This window comes from Trichechus manatus, unplaced genomic scaffold (genome assembly GCF_000243295.1).
Source record: "Trichechus manatus latirostris isolate Lorelei unplaced genomic scaffold, TriManLat1.0 scaffold00045, whole genome shotgun sequence".
NCBI lineage: Eukaryota > Metazoa > Chordata > Mammalia > Sirenia > Trichechidae > Trichechus > Trichechus manatus.
Genome location: NW_004443981.1, coordinates 5,071,707 through 5,090,185, shown reverse-complemented (window position 1 = coordinate 5,090,185; position 18,479 = coordinate 5,071,707). Strand labels below are relative to the sequence as shown.

The 18,479-nt window shown below is 52.3% G+C and overlaps 1 protein-coding gene across 1 annotated transcript in view; it reads right to left on the bottom strand.

Moving 5' to 3' along the window:
* Window positions 1-17,820, bottom strand: part of RIN3 (Ras and Rab interactor 3) — a 151,016-nt gene extending 133,196 nt beyond the window's left edge. The window contains exon 1 of the mRNA XM_023731748.1: window positions 17,550-17,820. Within this exon, the coding sequence (XP_023587516.1) occupies window positions 17,550-17,593 (44 nt within the window). The 5' untranslated portion in view covers window positions 17,594-17,820. The remainder of the gene's footprint in view (window positions 1-17,549) is intronic.
* Window positions 17,821-18,479: the final 659 nt, after the last annotated feature.

Sequence of the window (18,479 nt, the reverse complement as noted above, 5' to 3'; positions counted from 1 at the left end):
GATGGAGCTGGGAGGACACTGGCTAACTAACTTTGGGGGCAGTAGGACAGGCACTCAGGGACTGGGCAGCACAAATGGTTAAGCACTCACTCTACTACTAGTCAGAAGGTTGGCGGTTCGAACTCACCCAGAGATGCCTCTGAAGACAGTTCTGGCGATCTGCTTCCAAAAGGCCACAGCCTTGAAAACCCTATGGGGCAGTTCTGCTCTGCACACATGGGGTCGCCAGGAGCTGGAATCTACTTGAGGGCAACTAGCAACAACAACAGGGCATGCACTAGGGGTGAGGTAGTAAGGAGTTGTAGGGATGAGTCCTAAGGCAAGATGGCACATTCCGTCCCGAAGACTCCAAGGACAAGAATTACATGGATGACAGAGGAGAGGCTGGAGGGTGGGGCCTGGTGGCTCTTTCGGCATCCTCTCAGGTTCTTTGCCAGGTCTGTCCATGTAGGGCCAACTCAGAGGGGGGTAGGGAGGCAAGAGGTCACTCCCTCAGCAAAGCTTGGAAGGTCTGGGTGACAAGAGGTCCTACAGCATTCATTCCTTCCAGGACCCAGGCACACGGAGGGTACCAGGGGAGGGGTCCGGGGCCTGGAACCTTGAAGGCAACACAGGGATGCAGGACAAACTTGAACTCAGGTCCTGGCTCTGCCCCTTTCCTCGTCTGTAAACTGGGCCCTGTAACCCCAGGCCCACAGGGCTGTGACAATCAACAGAAAAAGCTTGTAGCAAAGTGGCCTGAAGTAAACCCATGATACATAATTGCTGTAATTATTAGTGTCAGATCTATGAATGCCAAGAATTCTCACTTTTATTTGCCTTGATCAACTTGCTGCTCCCGACAAGTATTCCTCCATTAAAATCACAGAATATGAAATATTTGCATTGACCATCTCCCTTCTTTGGAAATCGTGCTTTCCAAACTTCAAATCTCACTGCGGGGAGAGAGGCTGGAGGCCAGGAGACGGGCGGGACAATGAATTCAAAGGCCTGTGTGTTTTAAAGAAGGACCATCATAAGATGGGCTCTCCTTTGAACAGGTTTCAGAGGAACTTCCAGACTAAGAAGACCAGGAAGAAAGGCCTGGCAATCTGCTTCCAAAAATCAGCCAATGAAAACCCTCTGGATCCTCAAAAAACTAAAATTAGAACTATCATATGACCCAACAATTCCACTCCTAATTATATACCCTAAAGATTTTAAAAGCAGAGACTCAAAAAGAGACTTGTTTAACAGTATTCATTACAGTGTTATTCATAATAGCCAAAAGGTGGAAACAACCTAAATGCACATCAAAAGCTGAATGGATAAACAAAATGGGGTACATACATACAGCGGAATACTCAGCCAGTAGGAGAAATGAAGTCTCAATACATCAATACATACTACAGCATGAATAGAGCTTCAAGACATTATGCTGAGCGAAATAAGCCAATCACAAAAGGACAAATACTGTATGACCTCACTTATATAAAAAGACAGGAAAAGGCAAATTTATAGAGACCAAAGTTTATTAGTGGTTACCAGGGGCAGGAGGGGGGGCAAAAAAGGGGTTACCGGTGATGGAAAAATTGCATTGATTAAGGACAGGGTTGCACAGCCAATTATTGTAATCGCTGTCAATAAGTTGTACACATGTAAAAAGTTGAATTGGCAAAAGTTGTGTGATAGATATATTTGCAACAATGACAAAGAGTAGCTGCTGAGGCTGTGTCATGGACTGAATTACTTCCCCCCCAAAAAAATGTGTGTATCAGTTTGGCTGGGCCATCATTCCCAGTGCTGTGTGGTTGTCCTCCATTTTGTGATGGTAATTTTATGTTAAAGAGGATTAGGGTGAGATGTAACATCCTTGCTCAGGTCACATCCCTGATCCAATGTAAAGTGAGTTTCTCTAGGGTGTGGCCAGCACCCCCTTTTATCTTACAAGAGATAAAAGGAAAGGGAAGCAAGCAGAGAGGTGGGGACCTCATACCACCACGAAAGCAGTGCCAGCAGCAGAGTGCATCCTTTGGACCTGGGGTCCCTGCGCAGAGAAGCTCCTAGTCCAAGGGAAGATTGATAAGAAGGCCAACAGAGAGAGAAAGACTTCGCTTGGAGCTGACGCCCTGAATTTGGACTTTCAGCCTACTTTACTGTGAGGAAAAAAACTCTTTGTTAAAGCCATCCACTTGTGGTATTTCTGTTATAGAAGCACTAGGTGCCTAAGACAGGCTGCTTATGTACAACCAAACACCTTGTGGGGTTTGGTTCCTTGCTTTGGAGGTGTAGGGTCATGGTTTCATGGGAAATACCAGTTAATTGTCCTGATAACATGTTTAGTGCTTCTGTTCTACCTCCTAGTTCGCTCTGTAGTGCCTGAGGTCTTAAAAGCTTCCAAGTGGCCATTCAAGGCACACCAGATGGTCTCCATTCACCTGGAGCAACAGAGGAAGAAGGAGAACAGGAATAAGAAGAGGAATGGAATATGTGGCTAATTGCCTCCATGAACAGCTACCTCTTTTGCCATGAGACCAGAAGAACTGGATGGTGCCCGGTGACTGAATATTTTGATCAAAGATTCCATAGAAGAATCCTGATCAAAAGGGGGAAAATGGAGAAAAGAATTTAAAATTCTCATTGAATCTAGACTTTTTGGAGCCACAGAGGCTGGATGAACCCCTGAAACTATTGCCCTAAATGATCTTTGAACCATAAACCAAAATTATCCCTTAAAGTCATTTTAAAACCAAACCATAGTTTAGCTTAACTAGTAACAGTGGTCTGCCCTGAGCATTATGCTCTTTTAAGAACTATCTACATGGGATCAAAGTGACAACAGCAACTCAAAAGATTAGAGAGGAATCTTAGCGGGCAGTGAGTTCATGTTAATGGGGGAGGAACAACTCAGAAAAGGAGGGTGAGAATGGTTGCACAACTCAAAGAATGTGATCAATGTCACTAAATTGTACATGTAGAAACTGCTGAATTGGTGTATGTTTTACTGTGAACATTCTCAACAACAACGGAATAAAATTTAGCAAAACAAACAAACAAAAAAACCTCTATGGATCATGACAGTCTGCAACTGATCATGGCGATGGCACAGGACCAGGCAGTGTTTCGTCCCCTTGTGCTTAGGGCTGCCATGAGCTGGGGGCTGAGTTGCTAGCAGCTAACACAACAATAATCTTAACCCAGAGGAATGGCCTGCTAATTCAGACAGTGCGGTGGAGAAACCTGGGACAGATTTATCTAGCAGTGCTGATACATTTCTCTTCACTAGGCTGGCACCAATCCTGCCCGTGAACCTGGTCTCAGAGTGGGGCTGGGCCCTGGGAGCTGTGGTGGCATTTGAACTGGGGCCCACCACGCCTCTGTCCTCGGAGCCCAGGCCAGGCTCCAGCTCACCATGGAATGCTTAGCTGCTGAGGACACCAGGCAGCTGCCTCTGCAGCTCCTGTCGGAGGCAGAGGACATATTTGGGAAGAAAAAGGGAGGACAACATTGCAGAGGGAGTTTCTGCCAACCCCAAAGCCTGGGGGTATCTCCAGAGCCAGTCACCTGGGCCTCCTTGGTCATGTCTTTATGAATTACCTACTGTGTGGGGGCTGCTGCACCACACGCTGCTTAGCACAGTGCCTGGCATGCAGTGGGGCTCAGTGCCTCCATGCTTCGTGAACGGTGGAGGCACTGATCAGAGACGTCAAGAAGCCAGCCCAAGGTCACACAGCAAGTCAGATCTGGGACCAGAGACCTGGCCTCCTGATCACCCCACAAAGCGGCTCACTGCCAGATGGGCAAGTGGGATGGACAAGAAGTGTGTGGAGTTGGGGCCCTCAGAAGATCATAAACAACAGTTCACATTATTGAACCATGTGTCCGACTCCATTCCAAGCTCACTGCTTGTACTAACCCATTTAAAAGAAAACACTTCTCAGAATTGTTGTTAGTTGCCATTGAGTTGGCTCCAACTCATGGCAACCTTATGTACAACAGAAAAAATATTGCCCAGTCCTGTGCCCTCTTCCAGCACTATACTGAACAATATTCTATCGTGATTCATAAGGCCTTTCCTCCTAGTCTGCCTTAGTCTGGAAGCTCCGCTGAAACCTGTCCACCATGGGTGTTCCTGCTGGTATTTGAAATACCAGTGGCAGTGCTTCCAGCATGATAGAAACACACCACCGTGCAAAAAACTGACAGATGGGTAGTGGTCTCTATGAATTAGGAACTATTTTATCCTCATTTAAAGATTTTTTATTTATTTTGTTGTTGTTGTTGAGAATATACGCAGCAAAACATACACCAATTCAACAGTTTCTACATGTACAATTTAGTGACACTTATATTCTTTGAGTTGTGCAACCATTCTCACTGCCCTTTTCTAAGTTGTTCCTCCCCCATTAACATAAACTCACTGCCCCCTAAGGTTCCTGTCTCATCTTTAGAGTTGCTGCTGTCACTTTGATCCCATATAAACAGATCTTAACAGAGTGTAATGCTCAAGGCAGACATTCTTTACTAGTTAAGCTAAACTATTGTTTGATTTTAAGACTTCAGGGAAATATTTTACCCCCATTTTACAGATGAGGAAACCAAGGCAGAGTGTGGAATGTGAACCCTGAGTTTGCTCCAGGGCATCGTTAGCCACGACACTGTACTGTTCTACCTCTCTGCATCCACATGCCCAGGCAGCCGGGCTGAGCCACACAGGTGTCCTCCCACAGGGAGGTGTGCAGGCAGGGTGTAAAGGTGGCCTCCCCTCCTCCACACTACACACCCAAGCCACCACCGGGCTCCGCCCACTCTGCCTCCTAAATCACCCTTGTGTCCCCACTTCTCTCCACCCTGCTGCCGAGACTCTAGTCCAGACTACCTTGCTCAGACCCTGCAGTAGCCTCCTTCTGTCTCCTCACGTCTTGTCTGGCCCCCTCTCGCCCTTTCCACACCGCAGCCGACTGCAAGTCCACCATGTGACTCCGCCACCCAAAAACCGTACGCGGAAGTTTGTAATGGCTTTATTTGTAACCGCCGAAAACTGGACGCAACCCAAATGTGCCCCCATGGGTGAATGGATAAACAAAGTCCCCAGTATGGCACCATTCCTTGGGGCGATCAGGCAGCAACCTGGTGGCAGGTTGATTACATTGGACCACTTCTATCATGGAAGGGCAGTGTTTTCTTCTTACTGCAATAGATACTCTGGATATGGATTTGCCTTCTCTGAACGCAATGTTTCTGCCAAATGTGCCCTCATGGGTGAATGGATAAACAAACCGGTACATCCATATGATGCAACATGCTCAGCGATAAAAGGGAACAGACTCCCAAGACAGCGACACACAATGGATCCCAAATGCATCAGGCTGAGCGAAAGCAGCCAGACTCACAAGGCAACATACTGGATGATGCCATTTGTAGGACATTCTCAAAAAGGCAAAACTGTAAGGGCAGAGAGGAGTCCCTCAGTGGTACAAATGGTTAACATGCTCTGCTGCTGACCAAAAGGTTGGCAGCTCTAGTCCACACAGAGGTACCCCAGAAGAAAGGCCTGGCGATCTACTTCCCAAAAAGCAGTCACTGAAAACCCTATGGAGCACAGTTCTACTCTGACACACTCGGGGTTGCTAAGAGTCAGAACTGGTTTAAAAGGCACCTGGTTTAGGGGGGCAGAGAAGAAACAAGTGAGTTTCAGCAATTTCAGCCCCACCTGTCCGTCTCTCAGCAAAGCGTCTGTGCAGTCTACAACCTGCGCAACTGCAAGCAGCAGCTTAGAGGCTCCTCCTTGGAGGAGGTGGGGGTGGGGCATGTGTGTTTAGGCCCCGAGGCAGGAGCGAGGTCCAGAGGTCAGAGAGAGGCAGCCAGTGGGGGCTGAGGTGCCCGTTCTCCCCCGTCACCAGGCCTCAGGCAAAGGAGCGACCTGGGCACCTGCATGGAGCCCTGCAAACAGTCAGGTCCAGCTGTGAGACTTTGAGGAACCACCTCCTCTTGGAGCCACAGCCTCATCTGCAATCAGGGGTCAGGTGGATTAAGGGGTCTCCAGAGCTGCCCCCAGCGCTGATGCCTGACGATGCTGGAGCCAGGGGTCGACACTGCCTTGGCCGGGGGAAGAAACCTCAGATTGTCCTTCAAGCCACCTCAAGGGGGACTTGTTCATCCTCCCAAGTCAGCGCACCCCACTGAATCCCAGGCCATGGTGAGGGCCTCGCTGACACAGGCCTGAGGGTGTGATCCTGGGCTGGGAAGGACGGCTCCAAGCAAGCTCTTTCAGGCCCTGAATGAGATTGTGCTGCCCTGGGAAAGGGGCAGGCAAGCCCCAGCCATTTCAGGACAACTCCTTCCCAAGGCTGAGCCCAGAGACAAGATGTCCACTGCACAGTCCTCGTGGCAGTGGCCAGCACAGGCCCAGCCTGGGACCCAGCAAGTTCTCCTAAAGAGACAATGAATGAATGAATAAATGAAAGGTGGCAGCTGGTAAGAACATGGTGCTGTTCAGACTTGTGCTGGTGTGGGCGGGACACCAAATCTCAGAAGGAGCTGCAGAACATCAGCACAGGGAGGGTTAACCTCCGGAGAGTTCTCATTCAAACCACAGATGAGGAAACTGAGGCCAGGAGAGGTGACGTGCCGTGGCTGCCTTGATCAGTGATATCTAGCTCAGTCAAGGACAAGGATTTGGGAGTCAGAAACACAAATCAGAATAACAGTCTGAAGCTTCTGGTAAAATTTAAATTTCATAAACACCAAATATGAAAAATGTTTACAATCTAGTCCTTGAAACCCCAACTCCAGCAGGATACAAGGACTTGCCGGTAGCCCTGCAGAGCAGCTTAGTATTCGTGGCATATAATCTTGCACTATGTGACAAGAGATATAAAACTTTTTGTGTTAGCATTAAGCTTGCCTGTAAGTAACAGAAAATCTAAAATAATGGTAATTTAAACGAGACAGATATGCATTCTCTTTTCATTTAAAAGTCTGGGTTGGCAGTAAAGGGCTAGGATACTCCACCATGTCTGGGACCCAGGCCTTTACTATATTGTTGCTCCACCCTACATGGCTTCCGTTCTCAAGTTCACCTCAGAGTCCAAGATAGCTGCTCCAACTCCAGCCATCACATCTGCATGTCAGCCAACAGGAAAGAGGACACCTCCAATGAAATTGCCCTGCCCACATATGTGCCACTGTCCTGAACTTAATCACGTGGCCACATCTAGCCGGAAAAAAAAAAAAAATTGGGAAATGTTCAGCTAAATTTTATGTCCAAAATTCAGGGGGCAATCAACAGGCTCCGCTTCACCCTTGAACTCAAAGACTCCAGGATGGTGATAGATTCTAGGAAAATGGTCCCAAAGTCCGAGGTCCACGGGGTTTGCAGGAGTTTCATTTAAAACAGAGCGGACTTGGAAAGATGCCAAGAATTCAACACAGCTACATGATTAAGCCAACACCAATCCAAGGGATAAGTGTTTGATGCTTCAAATTTTTGTATGCCTGTGTGCAAACTTTTTCAAGTATATAATTAAATTTATTTTGGAAAATCAACAGCCCTACCTGCACACCTGCCCCCACCCTACATGTACGGGTAACTTCCCCCAACTGATCTCACAGTCCAAAGGGCTAGGAACATCATCTCAGGTAATCCTGGCTGCAACGCTGTGAGGTAGGGATTGTTATCCCCACTTGGCAGATGAGAAAGACAGTGTTCTAGCAGGTTCGGTGATTTGCCCACGGTCGCCCAGCTAGTAAGTGGGAGAGCCCTTGGTCCTCGCCCTCATGGTAAAATTCAAACTTTTCTGCCAGTATGGGCCCCAACTTCCCTTCCAGGCCCATCATACACAGAACCCATTCCCCACCGCCCCTGTATCAGGCTGTTTAGGATTCCCGCACACAATCTGTCTTTTCCCACTTTTGTACACTCAGTGCCTTTCCCCTATGTGGAAGACCCTTCTCCATATATATCCAATTTCAGCTGTTAAAATCCTACTCACTCTTCAAGACCCAACCCAAATGTCATCCTGCCAGGGACTCCTTCCTGCTCACCACAGCTAACTGTGAGAACTCAGCCTTTTTTTTTTTTTTTTTTTTTAATATAGTGTGCATTTGTCTTATTTTCCCTAGGAGATAAACTAGAAACTCCCAGATGTTCAACAAGTATTTGGTAAATGGATGGATGGATGGATAGATAGATGATGGATGGGTGGATGGATAGATGGATAGGTGAATGGATAGATGGGTGGATGAATGGATAGTTGGATGGATGAATGGGTGGGTGGATAGTTGGGTAGGTGGATGTATATATGGATAGGTGGATGGCTGAAGATGACATTCACTGAGAGAAGAACCCCTGGGTATATTTTAGATGGATACACTGTCAAAAACATCAAGAACAGAGAAAAGCAAGCACAATAAAAGCTGTCCTCGGGTGCCATCGGTAGAGAGCTAAGTCCTTGCTTTCAACAGCAACACCCCTAGAGAAAATTACATTATCAATCTTGGACGTTTGCTTAGAAGATTAAGGAAGCTGGGGACATGGAGGTTGGGGAAAGAGGTCCCCACGGAATTATTCCTTGACATCTCAGTTCTTTAGCTGGAGACCATCAGATAGTGAATTTCAAATGCAAAGCCCTTTATTTCTTTGGGCCTGGGAGGTGGGTGAGTGAGGACGCCCATTGTCCCCGGGGACGAATTAGCCCTTGGAAAAACTGTGGAGGAGGACGGCGTCTCTGCTCCCCCTCGAAGTCCTCTCCCCTTCATCAGGTTGTCCCTCTCCACCCCTCTAGAAAACATGCTTGTATCAGTCCCTGACACCTGCCTTGTCACTCATAGAGTTGCGGTGGTGTTTGCCATTTAAAGGGTCATCTCTTAACTGGGGAGTAAAAGGTTCTTGGCTTTGTCAAAGATCTCAAAGTCAGTGATGAAATGGGGGCCACGCTTATAGGGGGGCATATTCCCTAGGAGAGCCCCTCTAGAGCACCCCCTCACCGACAGGCTTAAAAGTCCCCTTCCTAGCGTCGTTGTCCTCAAATCCTTACCTCCCAGGGTCCCAGGGCTGGGGTGGGGCCAGGCTCTAGGGGACCTCTCACTCTGCCTCGGCCCAGGCGGGAGGATGCAGCCCGTGGCTGGCACCATTACCCCACAGGATGTGGTCTGAGTGTGTGCTGCGGTGGCCGCACATAGGGGCAGCAGGCCTTGGCCACAACTTCTCCCCGGGCCATTTCTTCTAAAAGGGAACTGACATTTTATAGCAGGCTGGTTCACTCTTTCAAACGTGTACTGATAGGGGTGGAGGCGTCCCCAGAATTATTAGTAAGATGGGAGAGGTCTGCTGCCACTGTCAAAGCTCTTGACCACCAGAGCTGTTTCTGTCCCCTCAACTCCCCTACCCCTGTGGAGAGACGTGCTTGAGGCTGCTCAGGGCCTGGCTGGCAGGCAGGGAGAGTGAGAAAGAGGCTGAGCTCGTGATGGCAGCTGCCAGACTCTTCTATGAAAGGCCTGAGGTTCAGAGCCACACAGATATGGAGTCTGTAAGGCCCTCCCCGCTGCCCTGAGGGACCCACGCTGACAGGAGGGCTCCACTGTACCTGCCCACCCCTTTCTTCTCCTTCAAGGCTACTCTGAGAGGAGGGAAGGGACTGATTTCACTATGTATCACTGTGTAGGCGGGTGGGAGGCACAGTGTCGACCGCTGCCCCCGCCTGCGCAGGGACACGCTGGCGAACAGCCTTGGGCGTGCTTGTGGGAGGCCACGGCCTGGCAGGGAGCCCCTTCCTTTAGCCCACCTGAGCGCCCCTCTCTGCTCCCCCTCCACCCCCATGGCAGAGCCTCCCCTCAGACCTCGTCCCTCTCAAGAGCAGTCTTCACAGATGGTTTCCCAGCCAGAACCCCATGAGGCTGCCTCCGTTCTCCTCAGCATCTCCACAGCCTCCACACAAAATGGCGGGCAGATGGAGGGCTTGTAGGCTCCACCTCACAGATCCAGCCACACTCAGAGAGAGGCCACTCCAATGTAACCCAATTGCTCCCTGCCTGAAAGAAACCATCCCAACTCACCGTCCAGTTAGCAAGTTCTACTAGGAAGCTACGGACCTTTTTGCAAAGTGGGCCCCAAAAACTGATGCACTTTTTTTCAAGACTAGTGGTTTTTTTTTTTTTTAAAAAAAAAAAAAAACCCACAGCAGTGAGAAAACATTTCCTTTCAGGCATTTGGTCAGGGTAATGATCCAGAAGTCTTCTTTCTAGGTCTTTGTTTCTATGAAAATGTACTCACATGTTCTAGACTGTTCTATAAGGCTACCTCATCTCCAACTGGCACTTCAATCCCCTGAACTCCAATTTTGCTCCAGGATACCAGCTTCCACTGCCTGCAGGCCAGTAATTCTGGGAATCACGGAATGTCAGACTGAGCAGGGACCTCAGAGATCACCAAGCTCATTTTTCAGATGGCAAAACTGCGGTCCAGAGAGAGACTTGTTCGCTACAGTAAAATCCCAAAACACCAGAGGAGACAAGACCCTAAAGATGTCTCCCAGCCCTACTGATGTCCCACAGCATGCAAAGTCCTCAAGCAGCTTCCAAAGCAGCAAAGGAGGATACAATTAAGTTGATTATCTCAGTTCCAGGCTTGGGGGAGGAAGTATAAAGTGGCGGGTGGGGGAGTACAAAATGGGTAAACACCATTGAAGCAACTAGAGTTGCGCTTCTCAGACTTTTGGTCAGCAACCTTTCATGGCGCCAAATAAAGACATTACAAATGAATGACCACCATCAACTTACCCAATCATTTTATAAAAGAAGGGAGGCTTAACACTGCAAAAAGGTGTAATCTCAGAATACAGCACAGTTCCGCCCAAGCAAAGAGAGTTTGGCAACCTTAGCTGATACACTGACCACACACACACACACACCAACAACACTCTCATTTTCCTAGTTTCTCAATCAACCATACACTTGCGTTTGCAACCCCCCCAGAACCTGTACACCCAACTGATCTCCATTCTTTTGCCTGAGAATGTAGTATCCATTCATGATCCAGAGCTGGCTTCTCCCTTCCCCATTTGCTCTCCCACAGAAGTGTGGGGAGCAGACTGGGGACAAAATTAAGGGGTGGGTGCCAGCTACCCTCCTGCCTCCAGATGGGGAATGGTCACGTCGGAGGGGGTCACCAACTACTGTGGAACAGGTATTGGGCTCCTCACTTTCACAGTCCAGGGACCTGCCCCTCTTGGACCCTACCCTGCTCCAGAAATTCATATGCTTCAGGACACGGAAGAGAAGGCCGAGAAGCGATCTTTGGAATCCCATTCAGTACATAAGCATCCTCAAGCATGTACGCAGTGCCAACTGTGTGCAGGACAGAAAAATATGGAACTAAAAGATCTGGCCCCTTTCTTTGGAAGTTTATAATGTCATTAGGAAGACATGATATTAAAGGGGTTTTGGCTTCTCTAAAATTGCTAGGCAAACAAATGGTTCGTGCAAAGAAGGGTACGGGTACCAGAAAAAGAGGAAGTAATTCCTGTGGGTTGGAGTAGACAGAAAGCTTCATGGAGGAGGCGAGCCCTTTAAAAGGGCAGGAGGCTCAGAAAGGCAACATCCCAAATGGAGAGAACTTTGTGGGCAAAGGGGTGGTGGTGATGGGCTTGTCTGGGGAGGACAGAAGAGCGAAGCTGTGCATCGGTTGGCTTTGGACAGAACTGGAATGGGGTATGGGAGGCGGGGCTTCCTTGAAGGGACTTTTAAACAGGACAGGTGTGGCACCTGAGGGTGACTAGGGGTCGTGGGGGCACACGCTCAGCAGCAGTTGTAGAGCTTGCCTGTCTCTGTCAAAGAGAGCCACACCCCTGGGCGGGCTCATCCGAGGGCAGAGGGGAGGAGGCGAGATCAACAGTTTGGAAAAGTCATTAAAGTTGGGATTTTCATCTTTAGCGCCAATCTCGAGGAAAACAATCCAGGTTTCGGAAACCCCTGGGTCGGGGGCAGGAGCAGTTCAACTTCCTAGTTTCTCAGAATAAACTGCAGGTTCAGTGTAATAGTTACATACACAGAAATCTCGAGAGTTGTCCGTCAGAGCGGCACTAAGCCGATTTCCCAAGAACAAGATGACTCACCACTCCTCACTCCCTTCTAAAGGTGACTCCTTAATGGGGGACAGACAGTTGGGGGCAAACAGGATGTTAAGGGGCTCTTCTGGGTCAGTTTTCCGACACTGGAGCTCTTTCTGGGCACACAGATCCCCCAGACCACCAAAAGTGGCCCAGGCCCAGGGTGGGGCCCTGTGGGCAGCCCCCTTCATGCTTCTTCTCCTTCTCCATCAATCTCTCTCACATCAAAACTTACCTTTCCCTCAGGCCCTGATACCTGGTCAACAGTGTGCATACTGTAATTCTGGGTGCTAGCCGTTGGGTAAGACCCCTGCTTCCCTAGTTCTGCCCCCCATCCGCACCCTTGCTCAGGCGCCTCTCTCCTAGCTGACCTCTTCTCTGCACTGCTGCCCACCCAATTCTGCCCCTTTGTCATGGCCTGAATCTCCCTGCCACAGGTGGAAACTGTGAGGGCTCGGGGGGAGAGACTCTGGGGTTTTTGGTCATCTTCTTTCCTTCTCTCAGCTCTGGCTGGTGGCTGGGAGGCACCGGAAGTCACCTCAGCCTCCTGGTCTGTGAAATGGAGGTCCAGGTGGGTCCTCCCTCAAACACCACACCTTCCTCTGCTTCCAGCAGATACCTACTCCTGGTGGGGTTCAGTTCTTGATTTCCGGATCCTCTGGGTTAAACAGGTGCCCCAGGGCACTTTAAGCTTTTACCACTTGGGACCTCAACGCAGATCACAAAACAGGGACCGAGGCTCAGGATGGGGGGCAGCAGTGGGGAAGGGGCGATCGGAAGGAGGCCCTCAGAGGAAATGTGCTGATATCCCCTCCCAAGCTAGACCCTACTCCCCCACCCCCTGCACTCTCCGCTGCTTCCCAGGGGGTGCACAGACGCTTCTCAGGCCCGGTAAGTGCAGGCCTGAGCCCCTGAGGTAATCTGTGTTGACTTGTGGGCCAGAGTCTCGGCTAAGGAGTGGATGTGAGTGGGACTCCCAGCTGAGGGCTAGCCAGAACCACCTGGAAGCATTTGTCCCTGAAAGCAAGGCAGAGCCCAGGTCAGGAGGTAGAGCTGGAGCTCTGGGCTGGGACCCTAAATTCACCACTGGGTGGACCCCACCCTGGAAAAGCCTCCAACCCTGAACTCAGCAGCCCCTGTCTCAGAGCCTGGAGGGCTGAGGGCCCCTCTCAAGGGGTTCCCCAGCCCCCCTGCATCGCCACGTGTGAGGCAGAAAGCCGGGTCTCTCTCAGACCCTGGGGCCTTGCTCAGGCAGCCGCTTGCAGGCCCAGTAGACCCATGTTCTAGGCCCAGCTCCACCTCCACCTCCCACAACCTTGGGTGAGGCACTTCCTCTCTCTGGTCTCCGCTTCCTTGTCATTAAATTAGGGGACTGGATTGGGTCAGTGACGGCCACATTTTTGGCCGATCCTCAATATATCAAACACATGAATGTGTGACTGCTCTGCTGCCACGGTGGGCAGGACTGGGGTACCTGCTCGGCTGCCCCCACCCCCACTGTGGACAGGCAGGACTGGGGTACCTGCTCGGCCGCCCCCACCCCCACTGTGGACAGGCAGGTCTGGGGTACCTGCTCGGCCGCCCCCACCCCCACTGTGGACAGGCAGGTCTGGGGTACCTGCTTGCCCCCCCCATTCTCTCCCCGGTAGTGGATGGGTTGAGTGGGCTCTGAGAACACACATCCTAAGGTGACACCCCCCCAGCACAGTTTAGCATCTGTCCCCTGAAGCACAGGCCCCTTGGCAGTCACAGCTTCACCCGATTCATCCTCATCCTTGTCCCTGCTTTCTCTCCCACCTCACCTCCAACCCATCAGCAAACCTCACACTGCCACCATCCAGCCACCACCCCTCTCTCCTGGCCACCGCAGGGGCCTCTCTGCAGATCTCCCTGCTTCTGCTTCTGCTCCCCCTGCAGCCCGTGTCCTCGATACAAAGGCCAGACTGATCCTGTGCAAAGCCACGTGGGATCAGGTCCCTCTGCTCAAACCCCTGCGGCCCCGTCCCACTCACAGTGCACTTGACTGCAAGGGCCCACCTGATCCACCGCCTTCTGCCCTGTCTCCTCACTCCACTCGAGCCACGCTGGCCTGGCGTTCCCAACACACTAAGCACTTGGCCCCGGGCATTTGCGTTAACTCTCCACTTCCTTCAGGCCTCTGCCACATGTCACCTCCTCAGAGCGGGGCCTTTCCTGACCAGCTGCTCTGGAACAGCCCCTCTGGGTTCCCCACGCCCCTCACCCTTACTCTCTGTCCCTTCCTCGGGGAGTGTCAGCTGGGCCCTGACCTAGAGTGGTGTCACATTGTTGCATAAACCTTGAATGAATGGCACAGCCCTGAACCTGAACGGGTGCAAGAAAGCTTTCGCACCTGGGGCACCCGGCAGCCTGTCTCACCCCAGCCGAATTTTTCAACAGAAGTAGACAGAGCTTGTGTTACGGATTGAATTGTGTCCCCCAAAATATGTGTTGGAGTCCTGACCTCTATACCGGTGGAGGTAACCCCACTTGGGAATAGAGTTTTCTTTGCTGTGTTAATGAGGCAGCCGTATCAGCGCTGGGTGTGTCTTCAACCTAATCAGAGTTGAGACAGGAAAAGAGCAGATTAGGCATGAATGAGGGAAAGACAGATGCCATGTGGAGATCTCCGAGGAGCGCCCAGGCTAGAGAAGCTGACACAAGGGTTTTCTTCCAGAGCAAACAGAGAGAGCATTTCTCTAGAGCCGGTGCCCTGAATCCAGACTTCTAGCCTCTTCACTGTGAGAAAATAAATGTCTGTTGGTTAAAGCCACCCACTTGTGGGATTTCTGTTACAGCAGCACTAGATGACTAAGACAGTTTGCTTGCCAAGGTCTCCAGACTCCGGGCCCAGGCCCAAGTGATACACCATCCTAGCTCCTGGGAGGTGGGAAGAGGTATTCCCCCAGGTGTCTGAACGTCCCCTGCCAGAGAGGAGGAGGGGGCTGTGGGAACAGCTAGATGGAAAGATGAACTTGGCCTAGGACTCAAGACCCGGCCCTAACTAGCCAGTAGGGTCTGAGGGTGGGGGTTATCAATACTTTTTCCTGATAATCTTTGGACACTGTAACGTAGGCAGCGTGCAGCCCAGGGAACAGCGGAAGCTGAGGGTGGGTGCGGTATACCTGAGAACTGCCTTCTAACACTTGAGAATCAAATGCTCTCTCTCTCCTGAGGGGAGGACAGGGTTCCAAAAAGTAGAAGTTAGAGGGAGGCAGACTGTAACTCAAGTTAAGGAAGTCCTTCCTTAGGTATCTGCCTGTCAGAGGGCTGCCACCAGTGGTAGTAAGCTCCCCATCACTGGAGGTGTGCAAGCAACTTGCAGGAATGTGGGAAAGGGGATTTCTATAGTGGGTACAAGGTTAAATGAAATGCCATCTAGGAACCCTTCCAGTCCAAAAGGTTCTCTAAAATAAAGCAACAAGTTTAGCAACAAACCAGTATTCCATGTAACACAATGTGTCAGGCACTGTTCTAAGTGCTTTGAAAATATTAATTCATCCAATTCTCAAAACAAAAATCTTATGCAGTAAAACCCATTGCCATGGAGTTGATGCTGACTCATAGCGACCCTATAGGGCAGAGTAGAACTTCCTCATAGGGTTTCCAAGGCTGTAAATCTTTATGGAAGGAGACTACCACACCTTTCTCCTGTGGAGTGGCTGGTGGGTTCAAACCACTGACCTTTGGAGCCCTGGCGGCATAGTGGTTAAGAGCTCGGCTGCTAACCAAAAGACTGTCAGTTGGAATCCACCAGCTGCTCCTTGGAAACCCTACGGGGCAGTTCTACTCTGTCCTGTAGGGTCACTATGAGTCGGAATCAACTCAATGGCAACAGGTTCGGTTTGGGGTTTTATTGAGGGTTTACTATGTACCCTACAGGTCAATGTGCCAAATGCTTTCTATGCATTATCTCATTTAATCTTCAAAACAACTGTAAGAAGTAGGTACTATTACTTATCCTCATTTTATAGATAAGTAAAGGAGCCCTGGTGGCACAGTGGTTAGGAGCTCAGCTGCTAACTGAAAGGTCAGCAGTTGGAACCCACCAGCTCAAGGGGGCCCCTTCCCCAAGGAGGTGGGGGGTGCTCCCCACTAGTGGGCCAAGGAATTCCCATTTCCTTCCCCGGGACGGCACTGGCCTTTCCAGAGGTCACTTCCCAGGGAAAGCCATTCAGCCAGAATTTCCGGGCTGGTGAGCGGTGGGTGAGGAGTGAAAAAGTGTAAGGAGGCATTCGGGTGTATAAGTGTCCCTCCCACCCGAGTGGAAGCCTGTCATCTCCAGCTGCCCGCCAAGTGGGCACTGCAGGGCAGCCTGCGGATAATGGAACGAGATGGCCCCACCCTCAGGTTTTACAAAGAGGAGGACAGAGGCCTTGGAGATGAGGTCACTGGGCTAGGCCAGACTAGCGGCGAAGTGTCCATCACACAAGTAGGCCCGGGACTTTTAAACCAAAAGCCGGCAATGGCACCCCCCCAGACACGCCCATCAACCTTGACACCCAATAAGGTTCCTAGAGGCCTTCTCAGGAATTCACCTCCCACCTGGAGTGTCCCCAACACCTGCAGCTTCCCGCCTAGGAGCTACCCGGGACATCCTCTGGGCTGGGCGGGGCGTGGGGACTTCCTCCGCGGAGAGCAGCGCTGAGCAGTGTCCTGAAGCCCGAGGTCGCGAAGTGGGGGTGGAGGGGCATGAAACTAGACACCAGGGACCCCTCTCAGAATCCAGTTCCCAAACCGGCTCGGTTTCACGCACTCCAAGCTGGGCTTTCGCCCCAGGGGAACCCACAGGCCGCGCGCAGCCCGTGCGCTCTGGACCCTCCCCAAGCCTCAGGCTTGGCAAGGGCCGGTCCGAAGGTCACAGTAACATGCCGGGCCGGGGGTGGGGTGGGGATCCCGGTGTGCCCTCGGTCTAAGCAGACCAGTCAGCTGCAGGTCGCGGGCGACCGAGTTCTGGAGATCCTGGCCCCCCACCCAACGCCCGGCCGGGTCCCAGCGCCCGAGGACGCGCGGAGGGTGCAGGCGGAGCCACAGACGCGGGAGGCTGGCGGGGCCGGGATGGGATGTATTTTTTGCATCCAATGTTAAGGTCAGGCAGTACGCGGGAGAGGGGGCCGCGTCCACACAGCCCCGGGGCCCCAGCTCTGACAGGTAGAGACGGCTCCTCGGCACCCTCCCGCGCCCTGCCAAACGTGCCCGCTGCTTTCCCGGTGAGCGGCGTCTGGGCGGAAAAGTTTAGCCAAGTCGCCGAGTCCTGCAGAGTCCCCAGGGCCGACCCCTTCCCAGCAGACCCGCGGGCCCGGCCTTGGCTGCTACCGGGGTTCTGTCTCAGTAAGTCATTCCCGAGGTCCCGCCGCCGGGGTTCCTCTCCGGAGCTTCGGGGACTCCTGGGGTCGGGGAAGGCGATTTAGGGGGCGCAGAGAGGGGGCGCCCGCCTGGACTTACCCCGCGGGGTCCCCGCGCGCGGGCGCCCCGGCCCGTCGGATCATGCCGCAAGCAGCTGCGAGGCAGAAGACGGAAAGTCTCAGGCGTAGGGACTGGCGGGCCGCGGTGGCCCCGGCGCCCACATGCCCTTGGCGCTGGCCCGTGGGAAGGGCCCGGGCCGGCGCCGCCGCCAGCCCCGCGCCAAGTGGAGCAGCCGCCGCGGCCGCGCTCCGGGCGGTTCGCTCGCTTCCACTTCCTGTATCGGAGCGAGCAGGGCTTTCAGGAAGAGGCTGGCCTTGGTGGTCAAGGGGTTTGTGTCAGGAGCCATCCGGCGGCCGGCGGCCCGGAGCCCCCTGCGCAGACGGAAGCCAGCAGCCGCGCCCCCGGGGCCGGGCGTCACGGCGGGCGGTGCCAGGCCAAGGCGCCCGACGCCGGGGCTGCCTCCTCGTGCTGGAGCAGCGGCTCGGGAGGCGCGCGGGGCTCCCGGAAACCCCGGAGAGAAACTCAGAGAAAAGTCTCCAGCTTGGCGAGGGGTCGCGTGGAAAGGCAGGCGTTCCCCGGCGGGCAGGTGGGGAAGCCTACAGCGCCCTGACCGGCCCTCGCTGGACAGAGAGCTCCCGCTTTGCCTCTCACCCGTATGGGCCTCAAAATCGCCCAAGAGTAGCCGCAGACCAGAATCAGAGCACCTCCTCCACATCCCTGACAGGTGACTACTTTGCCTCCGCTTAGATGCCTCCACTGACGACGAGCTCACCACCTCCCAAGGCAGTCAGCTCATGTAATTCACCTGTGCTGGGTACCACACCTAGAGAAAGCCAGCCAGCTCACACAAACACAACATCCACAGCAATCCAGGTGGGGCCAGGTGGCCTCTCCTCAGAGTGACGAGGGACTCAAAAACTGATCCAGGGCTGCCCTCAGAGTGTTTCATGGAGTGACTGGCAGGACTGA